General features: G+C 34.2%; 1 protein-coding gene across 1 annotated transcript in view; it reads left to right on the forward strand.

The window, feature by feature from the left end:
* LOC106470061 overlaps positions 1 to 13,339 on the forward strand; it is a gene marked incomplete at its 5' end in the record, with an annotated part of 30,037 nt that overhangs the window by 14,278 nt on the left and 2,420 nt on the right. Inside the window, 3 exons of the mRNA XM_013930585.2 lie at positions 698 to 774; positions 4,133 to 4,323; positions 5,069 to 5,335. Of these exons, the coding sequence (XP_013786039.2) occupies positions 698 to 774; positions 4,133 to 4,323; positions 5,069 to 5,335 (535 nt within the window). The remainder of the gene's footprint in view (positions 1 to 697; positions 775 to 4,132; positions 4,324 to 5,068; positions 5,336 to 13,339) is intronic.

The following is a 13,339-nucleotide window of genomic DNA, read 5'->3' on the forward strand; positions in this document are numbered from 1 at the left end:
ACCTTATTATAGTGCCTCTAGTTGACATTAGTTTCGCACAACACCTTATTATAGTGCCTCTAGTTGACATTAGTTTCGCACAACACCTTATCATAGTACTTCTAGTGAACATTAGTTACCAGATTTCACAAAATTTCACCTTACCAAAAGGTCCTTACCGGGCATTAAGTTAAAAGGTTTCGCACTGCAATTTACTGAAGTACCTCCACTATATGGTAGATACCAGGTTTCGAACAGCACTTTACCAAAGTAACTCTATTAATCCATCAACTTCGTCGGCACCTTGGAGTAATTAGAATAAACGTCCAAGTGAAACATTACACAGCTGAGGAGCAGTTTAGGTATTACTAGCCCCAGAGTAATTAGAATAAACGTCCAAGTGAAACATTACACAGCTGAGGAGCAGTTTAGGTATTACTAGCCCCAGAGTAATTAGAATAAACGTCCAAGTGAAACATTACACAGCTGAGGAGCAGTTTAGGTATTACTAGCCCCAGACTAATTAGAATAAATGTCTAAGTGAAACGCTGCACAGCTGAGGAGCAGTTTAGGTGTTGAGAAAATGCTTTCTGAATTATTGCGTTTATAATGAGAATAAGTGTATCTATTAAAATTGTTTGTTTTATATTTTCACACTTCTTGTTGAGATGCTGTATTTTTCTATTAGAAATAATTTGTACTGATTTTCCACAATCAGATAACACAGCTAAAAATCGACAACAACCCCTTTGCCAAAGGATTTCGGGATACTGGAGGCGCAAAGAGAGAAAAAAAGTAAGTACATACACAAAAAAAGTCTTAACAAGTTTTTATTGTCATTATTTAATGCGGTTGTTTGTTTGTGTGATTGCTATAAACACGCTTTTCTAAGGGCATATAAGTCCAGCTAGGCCTATCTTGTCTCGTAACGTTGGATTCCCAAAGTTTTTCAACTCATGACTCATTACAGGGCCCTTATAAACAATCTCAAATCGAGGCTAGCTAGTTATGCGGTGCTATTAGGATGATCAGTGATTTATTTACGTTGCGCACTGATACCCTGGTTCTACCAACTGTTTAAAATATTATATAATCATGTACAATGGCTCATACTTGTTGTGTTAGTCATGATCTGACGACATATTAAAAAAATCATGGAATGGACGAATCAGAAACATAGTTTGTTATTAAATGTGTTTTTTTTGGTTGTTTTGAAATTCGCGCAAAGCTACTCGAGGGCTATCTTCGCTAACTGTCCCTAATTTTCAAGTTATAGACTAGAGGGAAGGCAGCTAGTCAACACCACCTACCGCTTACTTTTGGGCTACTCTTTACCAACGAATAGTGAGATTGACTGTTACATTATAACGCCCCCACGGTTGAAAGGGCGAGAATGTTCGATGACGGGATTCGAATTTGCCACCCGCATATTGCAAGTCGAATGTTCTAACCAACAGGCATGCCCTATAGAAAAAAATATTACATCACGGTAACACTTAATGATAAGAAAATTATCGTCTAACTATTGAGCTATCGTAAGTGCATGATGAAAACTTTATTTCACTGAAATCAGAACTGAAGATATACTTGTTTGTAAATGTTAGTGGGTAGGTCTTCTTTCCTACTTTAATATTATTCTATCCTCTCCATCTAGAATGCGGTATGTCTGCGGACTTACAACGCTAGAATCCGGGTTTCGACACCCGTGGTGGGCAGAGCACAGATAGCCCATTGTGTAGCTTTGTGCTTAATTACAAACAAACAAACCACCTATAATGAGTTGGCCGACAACTCAATATGTCGTATGAAACATTTTAAATGTTGTCTTGAAAAGTTTATCAATAAATTGCATCAATGTTGCCTGACTGTCAAGGCTATTGTCATGCATGAATGACGTTGCAACTCACTTTGTAGACAGCGAAAAAAACACTGATTCATTTAGGCCTAATTTACGACAGCATAAATATCCTCTTTTTTCAAATTTCGGACACCCTCCAATGGTTCAGCGATAAGCTAAAAATCAGAGTTCGATATACACAGTAGGCACAACGCAGCTTTGTGCTTAAAAACAAACAATTAAATCAAATTTGGAAATTTATAATTTCAGTATTTAGTTCAGTGTAAAAGTGTTTATTATTTATTGTACACATCGTTGTAATGAAGACTACCCATTAAAACATTTCCAAGGTTGTCACGGTCTTCACCTGGCTTAGAACTATAAAATACATAATTACCAACTACTTTTAGAATATCTTCGCTCAAAACATGTGTTAGTTTGATTTATCAATATGAATTCACAAAGGTTCTCAAAAATAGACAGGAAACCATTCTTACTAACATGAAACTGAAATCTGTCAACAATGGTTATAAAATGTCTAAACAAACAGACTGGGGTATTTCTTACCAACTTAAAAATGAAATCTGTCAACAATTTATAAAATGTCTAAACAAGCAGACTGGGACGAGAAAGTTGACGTTAAGACGTTTGCCTTTTTCTTTGAAAGTTTCAACAAGAACACAGATGCCCTGGGCCATTCACTCCCCTTCTTTTAGGACGTACATATGCTTGTTCCACAAATACATAAAATAGGATTCAATGTCTGCGTATATCACGTAACTCCTCCTAAACCGCTGGTAAGTGGTACCAAACGAATCAGCTCTGTCCTGAGACTTGAAAAAAGGTAAAAATGTTCACCCCACTCTTTGGAGAACCCGGGGATTTCCCGAAAACCCCTTCTCCTAAACTCCTGGATTCACCAACTTCTAAGTGGTGCCAAACGAATCGTCTCGGCCCCGAGATTTGCACAAAGGTAAAACTTTTCACCCAATCCCTTAAGGAACCCGGGTATTTTGCGAAAATACTTTTACGGGAATCCCCGAAAGCGGACCCCAAATTTGCCATTGATTTACATTAGAGCAAGTAAGTAAGTAGGTTTACTAATTACCGCTCGTAACTTGGTTAAAAAATGCTATTTGCATTATAGCGGCAATGATCATTAAACTGAAAAAAGTGCAAAATAGTAGTTCCAGCATCAATTTTGCATTGTAGCGTCCCTTTAAATGTAGGCCGTAGGCCCACAGGTTACTAATTTTTAAGTAATGACTTCCTGTATAGAGAGTTGTTCATTTTATAACTACCTGGTGACTTGTAGGATTTTATATACTTCCTATGTAAAGAGTTAAGTATTTGAACCCCTATATCTATCCATGTATATTTTGTGATTAGTAGTACATTGACTTCATGGTTAATTACATTTGCTTGGTTTGTTGTTAAACACAAAACTTTACAAGGGGCTGTATGTACTGTGCCCACCAACGGATATCGAAATAAGGCTTTTAGCGTTATAAATCTTCAGACTTGCCACTGAGCCACTGGAGGACAGTTACATTTGTTGAAAAATATTTTATTTATTGGCATTTATTAACAGGATCTATAGCATTACAAACTTCATAATTAATAACACTGAAATAGTCCTCTCCCCGGTGTAATAGCGGTAAGTCCCGGATTTACGACGTTAATATCAGGGGCTCGATTCCCCTCGTTGGGCACAGCAGATAGCCGGATGTGGCTTTGCAACAAAACACGCACATAACACTGAAATAATAATTAGAATGTTGTTAATCACATAAATTTAATATTTATTATTTATGATATATCTAGTCAGACACGAAACAAGAATTTTGATATCACACTAGCTTCAGTAAGGTTGCCTTTACCACACATGCATTACAATGAATACATTGAAATAATTGTTTGGTGACACTTCTTAATTTCAAATAACGTGAATGCATAATGAATTTGTAATACGTGTCTGTGGCTGCTTCTCTGTTTAGGTAATGATGAAACTTTTTGAATTAAAGGTGGTGATTCATCACCATCTTTGTATAAATATCCACGGCATTTTACACCCGAGTTTGACCCATGAAGATCATCCCTTTCCGGAGAAATTTGGAACGTGCACACCCTCTTTGCCAACTGACTGAATGGACTGGGACAGAAGCTTCATCACAAAACAACCGCAGAAAGTGTCCAAAGTCTATTATTTTTTCGTTTCAGTTAAAGAACTTTCTTGACATTTTTCTTATGAAATTCGTAATTTATTTTCTTTAACTTGAAAAGTTTCTTCTAACATACACCTGTCTTCATTTTTAGGCGCCATTGCTTACTTCTGAAATCACAGTCCTCTCACACATCTGTTTTGGAGGCCACATCAAAGGACTCAGATAACCAGAACAAGGAGAGCTTAGACGTAGATTTGGTAGACGAATTCACCCATGATGATGACAGAATTGATGTAGATAGCGTTGTTGACCACAAACCAATTTCAGAGAGCCACTCAAACGGTAGGTAATGTGGAAAGAGTTTAGAGTTTTGTCTAAATAAAAAATCTGTATTTTTTAAACTTATAATTTCATGAATTAACTGAAAGAACACGTGTCCTTGTAATAAATGACAGCGTATTTACAAATCAAGGCTTAGCCTTGTTTTAAGTACAATATCATTGTGAAGTATATTGTAAAAACGATTATTCTTCAGTGTTTTATCATTTTAAACCATTGTTCTGTGTAGAGAAAACGATGCCATACATTACCTCTGTATGTAATTCTGAGAAAAGACGAACATTTGCACTCTTGGAGCTGTTCTTAAACATAAATACATGAATACAAATAATCGATGTTAAATATAAAATAAATAATAATATTGTGATATTAATCCTTACCTTAAAAATATAAGTAGAAAATAACTTAAATAAGCTTAATAATAATTACACTTCACTTACTTAATCTGGTTCCAACCATAATAGTCGTTGTTCATGAAATTGATGATGGTGATATATATATATATATAATGCGCTTAACAATTAATATGTCTGTTGTATCCCAGTCGGTCTGATGAGCCCTGGTATCAGGCTTCATCGGCACTGGATATGGAAGATTTATTGTGGTTCACATATTGCAACATATTCTTATTTGCTCTCACTCATAAGTTCTTAAAATTAATACCGAAAAATTTTCATTTTTTCAGATTAGATACAAGATATTAATTTCATTTTATGTTGCCGTTAAAGTTATATTTTATATGTTGTAGAAGAGTGCGTTGAAAAAGTGTCAACACAAGAAGAACTCGGTCCAGTAAACAAATGTCGTAACTTATATCTTGCTAGTCCCGATGCCAAAGTCACAACCGAGAAGAACCAAGTGCCGAGGAAGAAAGGTTGCCCCTGGGAGTCTGTTTCTTCATCCGATATTAACACTGGATACGTAACCTTTGATGCTCCTCATTCAATTAACCAAAGCCTGCCCGTTGGTGCAGACCTTGCCTACCCTCGTATACTACCTTACCTATATCCCCCAAGTATGTTTTCTCAACTATTCTTCCCCCCGAACTCGGGTTCAGCGTTACAAACCCGGTCCTTGACGCATGGCTACACTGGTTTAGTGGACTTGGGAAGCCGATTAAGGGAACATCGCTTTGTACCGTACTCCCTGACGTCACTAAATGGGACACCTTCTCCGCTATCCGCCTTTGGTGGCACTGCTTCCCACATACCATCTTCTTCCTTGATATCACAAATGTCCGAGAGTTCCTGCGGTGACTTAAGGAGCATTGAAAACTTAGTGAACGGAAGACATGGGTGGATATCTTTTGATTCAGCAAACGTCCCGGGGGCAATAAAGAGCAAAAACCTTGTTTAAAATCAAAAACACCAAACAACGAATTATATTCCGCCCTCATGATTTCAAACACTAGTAGCACTAAACATCTGGGCTAAAAACGATTAACACTTGTATCTAATTGCTACAGTTCGTCATCAGGGCTGAAACCGACTGACACTTACATTCAAGTTTCACAGTTGTCATCAGAACTGAAAACGATTAACGCTTTCAACCCAGTCAACCAAATTTAACACTTCGTCATCAGGACTGAAAACGAATAACGCTTTCAACCCAGTCAACCAAATTTAACACTTCGTCATCAGGACTGAAAACGAATAACGCTTTCAACCCAGTCAACCAAATTTAACACTTCGTCATCAGGACTGAAAACGAATAACGCTTTCAACCCAGTCAACCAAATTTAACACTTCGTCATCAGGACTGAAAACGAATAATGCTTTCAACCCAGTCAACCAAGTTTAACAGTTCGTCAATAGGACTAAAAACGATTAATGCTTTCAACTAAGTTTCGCAGCTCGTCATCAAGGCTGAAAACGTCTAATATTCGCATCCATGTTTCATAGTTTTTGTTTTTTAAGAATGCAAAAGTCTAAAAATATGCAAATTTAATTGACTTACGCATGTTGCTGTTGTCCATTTTACTCCTTCTCACAAACTCTCAGAAATGATTTAAGAAGTACAAAAGATATTGTTGCAATGGAGTGTCGGAAATTTATTGGAAGTTTCACGTGCCATATAAGACAAGATATCGGAGAGAGTTCTATGTAAAAGATGTACATATGGAAAACGCTGAGATTCTTAATTACCCAAACTGGAAATGTCAAACTTTAATAAGGTTAGTCATTGTAAATGTTTCTTTTGAGTATGTTGAGGAGTAAAAAGGCTTAGTTCGGACAATAAATAGTTTTTACTTAAACTAACCATAGGTTAATACATTACTCTGACTAATATTAAGTAAAGACGAACTTTGATTTTATAATGAGACTAAATAATCTATACTGACCACAGGTCAGAAACATTTTGACTATCTACCTAAAGACGTATTTTTATATTTTTTGGTCAGGACTTTACATCTACATGCAACATGCAACGTCATACAATCAACTTTGTGTCAAGACTTGGGCATGACAAAATATTTCGCTCCATACAACTTTTTAGGACGAACTCTAATCCTTTTTTTTGTAATAAAATACAAAGGATCTTTACTGACCATACGTACAGACTAAAACAATAAAACGCTGATTTCTAAAGGGGATGACCACAGTTTCGAGCCTAGTGTGAGAAAATGAGGATCAATCATCAAATAACGAATGTTTACAGTAAACAAGAATTGATTGTTGCTCTTCGTATCCGAGTAACAAACTTTGTACTCGTCTGAGTGATTTTCAGTGCAATTCTTATCTTTGCTTCCTGTGTCTTCAACTGCCAAATAACACCAATGGGAAGCATAGGTGTGGAAGAAGGGGTTATTTCGTCAAAAGGATGTCACCTTTTTTTTACGGTATTTACACTTATTTTCAACAATGTAGATTTTTGTCTAATACACTCACTTTTTATCATATAATAATGGTTTTATTTTAACAACAACAACAAAAAAAAAACAGCAACAGAGGGGAACAGTGAATGATTAAGACACCTCTGGTGTTAGTTAATAATATATCTTAAATTAATTTATTTTCGTAAGGTAGAATGAATATTTGGGCAAACGTGATGAAATGTCTTGATAACATATTTACATAAACTCGCAAGTCTGAAGTTTCAACATCTGACTGTCCTGACTATAGTCTTGTCCAATATCCTTCAATTCTTACTGACCTGAACCTCTCAATAAATGGTAAATTAAAATGGGTCTTCAGATTCAATATCATTACATTTTGACTTTCCTTCGAGTTTTTTTTTTTTTTCGAATTACACAATTGGTGAATATGAGATGTTTTAATAACTAAATCCTTCGGAGTTATAAGGAGGAAGTATACGTAAAATGTGAGTTATATGTTGATTTTGTTAAGCTCAAGCTCCAACAAACCGCCACTCAATATATTTTTTCAACTCAGCTCAAATAATTGTGCAATTAAACAGACATTTTTTTACACCCAACGTTTCGCTTATGTACCTCTTGCAGAAAAAAGATTGCAGAAATGTAAGATAATATACTTATTAATACATGTCGAACACTCCAGTTTGCATTACAACAATTAAAATGCCAAAATAATTCTCCAATTGTTCCTTTTAAAAAAAAACTTTACATATTATGTTCAGGAAGTCTTTATGACGATATTGATGTGAAGTTATATCTGTTCTCAATGAGTCCTTAACTTAACTAGCATCTTCTACTGGTGTTTACAAATATAATTTCCGATAAACTTAAATTTTTTTGGTTAAGCGTACAGATGCCAAAACATTTAATACCATTTTTACCTGTCCCTAAAAGTGAGCATAGTTAGGTTAGAAAACTAAATCTCCAAAGAAATATCTGAAGAGTTTTAGATACAGTAATACTATATATACTTCATTTAATTTAAAGATGTATATATATATATATCTTTTAAACCTCAAAACAAATTTTGTTTAACGTTTTTACAACATTCTCTGCAACATCTTAACTCCTGTTAAAATGTAAAATAATCAAATTCAACATGGTGAGCGCATGCTCAGTGCTCTGACTTTAAGTTGTAAGGTTTTGAAACTTGTCTAATTTCAATAATGACATTTTACGTTTTCGTAGAGCTTCAAATAAAAATAAGTTATATTCGGATTTACCTTAATTTTTAAACAGTAAGCACCACCAATGATATAATGAAGATATATATCTTCTGGAATGGTTTATGTTATTGTTTCTATTACAGTTTTAATGAATAACGTTTCCATATTAACATATATGACCTTAATTCATGGCTTTTTTGTTCAAACCAATCACGGTACCGGTCAGTTCTCTAAATCTTCCTTGTATATGTCAAGTGATTTATTTTCTAATAATGTACACATCTTTTCGGAAGTGCTAATGAATATAAAACATTCATAAGCCTCTAACAGTCCGTCTTTAACAAACCTTCACTTTAGCTCTTGACTAACTTGTCTTGTTTTATTCCTCCATCTTAATGAATTTTCTGCCTGCTTTCTAAGCCTACATCAAATGTTTCATAATAATACTGGAAAAATTGTTTACTTACATTTTTCTTATAGTTGTAGTTTTGTTCGTTTGTTATGAGTATAGGTTTCTTTTTTGAATATTTATTCATCATCGTCATCTGTACTCTTTGCATCTTCATTTAAAAAATAACATGTAACTCTTCTCCTTACCAGCAAATCTTGCTTGGTCGAATGAAATCGCCTGTCTTTAAATGAAAACTCAAAGATACCAATATAGCAAAAAGGTTGATTGAATTATAATAGTCTGTGATGTAAGTAACAGTATAGTTATCTTTATTTGTTGAAAATTTGTATCTATTGAGTGAAAACCATTTAATATAAAGATATAAGTAATAAAAACTGTTATAGTTATGTTAAAAGTTAAGGCAGTTGAAAACAATGCAATATTTATTTTTTCTGCCAACAGTCGCAGTATGAAGTGGCGCTTGTTTCTCGTTCTGTTAAAAGTTAACAGTTTAAACAATGTAAGTTTTAAAAATGCTTTTCACAACAATCACAGAATGAAGAGGCGCTTATTTCTCGTTCTGTTAAAATTTAAGACAGTTGAAAACAATAAAAGCTTTAAAGTTTTCTATGTACAATCACAGAATGATGTTTGTTCCTCTGGACATGGATTTAGTTTGATGATGATGGCAGATGCTTTTTTTCACAATTTTTTTACTCTTAATTTATCCATATTGGATTTAAAATTAGAGTTATATAAAAATAGCATTTCAGATCTATATTTTTATCTCCAATGACTTGTGGAAAGCAAAGGATAGGTCTGAAATGCTACTTTTAAACACCTTTGATTTGGAATCCGAAATGGACAAATTACAAGGAATGCGGAGAAAAAATTGCAGTTTACATAATTTTTATCTAAAATGTTAGGCCTATTATCTTCCCTTTAGTCTATCAATTCAAAGTTATGGTGGGCTAGAGAAGATAGCTCTTAAATAGCTTTGCGTGAATATCCAAAAACAAATATATTAAAACTAGTTTAAGCAAGTTAATGCAGGGAAATCTAGGGGTAGCTTCCCTTGTATGACGGAGAACAGGATAACATGAACACAGATTTCATTTTCCATGGATCCTATCGCTGTTGTGGACCTAGATCTAGGTAGGACTTGGCTCTTTATCCTGGTGTAGCCCTACCCATATACCTTCTTTATTACTTTCTCTCATCAGTACTTAGAATACATTGCAGGAAATTCATCTCAAATAATTGGTGTCAATACATTTTCTGAGAGTCAATAGATTTCACTATTTCTTTACTGTGAACTTTGTGAAGTATATATTTCCTACTAAATCAGAAACCTGCAACAATCATAAACCCGACAGGAAAATTTACTTACATTTTCTGTATCATATTGGAAAGTCCTTATCACCTCGTGATCAGTTTCAAATTGCCTGTTTTTTTGCCATAGTCGTTCAGGTGCACCCAGGACTCATCCATCTCTCACGTGCAAGGTATGTTATGTATAGTTTTCTGAATTTTATCTCTTCAGTGTTATATGGAGAGCAGTTCATGTTTCTTTACAAGGATAAGATCTTTCTGGATGAAAGGAGGTTCCTTAATGATTGGACTAAATACTGCAGCAATAGTAGTGGCAGTTCGGCACGTGATGGATTGCTGTTTACGTAGTTTCGGATCATAAGAGAACGTGTTCTGATCTTCCCTTATAGTTCGTTACAGCATAGATAGCCGTCCCTGAAATTGGTTTGCCCCGGCCTTTGCATCTTCTTACTATCTCTCTTTAAGGTGAATATCCTTCTTCTGAAAGAGTGTAACACAAACCACCAGATATAAGTTTACCCGTGGCGGAATTGCACTGTTAGATAATTTGAAATTTAATGTCATCCCAGTATACTGATGCTGAACATATTGCCCCGGTTATAATCTGTGGTGAGCACTAGTGATACTATATTGTATTAGCATATCCAAATCGTTTATATAAAGTGCAGTTAATCCTCCCTCTCTTTGTTAGAAAATTTAAAGTTTATTGTATGTTTTATTAGCTTTTTGATCTTGTTTACGATTTTTAGCCGGTGTACTAATTTCATATCTTCTTTTAAAAATAGGCCTAATGTCTTTAGTAAGAACTGACAGCGATGATTTTCTTTCTTTTTCTTGTAATTCACGAGTAGTTGTAAAATACAATAAAGAAAGCAACAATAAATGTTCTTGTAACTAAAGACAGAAGATATTGAGATAGATGCTTTATAACATTATCAGTAAGCCATTTTCTGTATTGTGTGGGAATATGAATCCAGTTTTTTACAGGATGTGTCATATCAACCATTTAGAGCTAAAATTCAAGGATATAAAGATTTTATCTTCAATGTTTATTTAATAAACGGCCTTCCCTACCGTTATATTTATTATTTTCTGTGTAGATTTCTGTGGCTTCGTTATTAAATTGCCTTTCAAACACAAGTTGTCGGTCTTTGTTCTTATGTATAGTTGATCATTATTGAAATTTCCAACAAACAAAAACAGTTGCATAAAAATATCTCCTACACTTTTCATATACAGACTGAAGTACATACCAACGAAAACAATGAAAAGGTTGAAATGTTTCGCTCAAACGTACTTTTTGAAGGATAAGCATTCCACATTCAGTGGAAACGACAAATTTAGTCATTTTTTCGGCGAATGGATTTTCCAACTGAAAACAAAAGTTGGTACTTTTTTTTAGATACAGAATAATATATACTTTGCTGGTTAAAGATTGCCTCAAGGATGAGATTTCTTTGGAAAAAATCAGACATACATTCTCATCAAGTAACACGGATTATATTATGAATATAACAGCCTAACAAGGTCAAAATATTAAATATGTTACCCACTACAGTTTGATATTGTTATAGATGAGGAAATAACTAACTTAGAATAAATTTCTCCTCCTGGTGATTCAGCGATAGCTTAAGTTTATAACACTAAAAATCTGGATTCGATACCCGCACCCTGTTGTGTGTTTTTCCGTTTAAAAACAAACAAGCATAAATGACATTGACGCAAACACCTGTATTTCTGACATGGTCCAGTTTTATAGTTGTTACAAGAACTAAGTTTCTTTACGGACCTGCTTTGATTGTTTGTCGTTAAGCGCAAAACTACATAATGGGCTATCTATACTGTGCCCACCACAGGTATTGAATTCCGATTTTAGCGTTATAAGCCCACAAACTTGCCACTGGAGTGCCTGCATATCTAATACTACTAAAGTAGGGTACATGTTTGTTTTAGAGCAAAACCACATTGGGCTATCCGTTAATTTACCGTTCTGACACAATCAGAGAATAAAATTATATTTAGGTCAACTGAGAATTGTGATCAAGGGAAATGACATAACGATTTTCTACCTAAACTATTTTAATGTTTTTCATATTTTCAGCTATATTTTTAAATATTAATGTCGCTTTTAAAAACATTATACATAAATGTCAGTCGTACGTTGAGTATAAACAATTTGTTATTACTACAAATTAATTGTTCATCTTAGATTCGAGCCAGTATCGCCCTCTAGCAGCATAAATAACAAAGTAATAGAAATTAGATACAGTTTATTTAGTTTGTTTTTTTGTTTTTTTTGCTAAGAATGTATTGTCCCACTTTTCTGGTAAAATCTATGTGGTTAAAATATTCTTCAAACGAAATATCAGTAGAAATAACGGGTAAATTCCAAACACAAAACTCATGATGTTCATTTACCGTTTCCTCAAATACATCATTAATACAAATTATTCAGTCTAAACTAATATTTGATTTCGTGGTATTTCTTTTTTTAAAAAAAGGCATAATTTGGTACTTGTACATTTACCATAAAAACACCATTATAGTCATATCAAATTAATGTTTTCAGAATTAGAACACTTAACCACTTGTAATTCTTCAACCATACTGAAACAAATTGTCTTCAGAATAAAAAATTTTATCCACCTACAGTTCTGCAAACCAACTAAAAGTTGTTGTTGAGTTAAAATAAGAACCCATGAGGAATTCTTCACTAATAATATATTTGCAAAAATGTAGTCTCAAAATAACGATGAATAAAAAAATGAGGTAAATCTTTACATTGTTGATCTCTTATGATATTCCGAAATATTTCCATTAAAACTACAATAATAATAGCGTTTGTTACTCAGTTTACTTTGCCGGCTCTTCAAAACCTTGTACTTTATGCAAAGTTCCCAACACATCTCTCACCCTTTTTTCTGACACAAATCTAGGATAATCCTCTGTTACTATAATATACACGCATCTGATTTAAACACAGGGATTAGATTGCTATATAAGCACAACCACAGCATGTCCCTTAGGGTTCAGTAATAAGTATCCGATTTATAACGCTAAAATCTTGGGTTCGATTCTCCGCGGTGGAGAGAGCAAAAATAGCCCATTATGTAGCACAGTGCTAATAAACAAACAATAAACAACAGCGTATGTGTTTCCACCTTTCGAGAAGTGGCTGAATATACAGTAAATGTATTGTTGCGTCAGCGAGTCACGTGACTACTATGACGCAACGTTTCTAGAACTATCATGTAC

Source organism: Limulus polyphemus, unplaced genomic scaffold, assembly GCF_000517525.1.
Source record: "Limulus polyphemus unplaced genomic scaffold, Limulus_polyphemus-2.1.2 Scaffold3798, whole genome shotgun sequence".
NCBI lineage: Eukaryota > Metazoa > Arthropoda > Merostomata > Xiphosura > Limulidae > Limulus > Limulus polyphemus.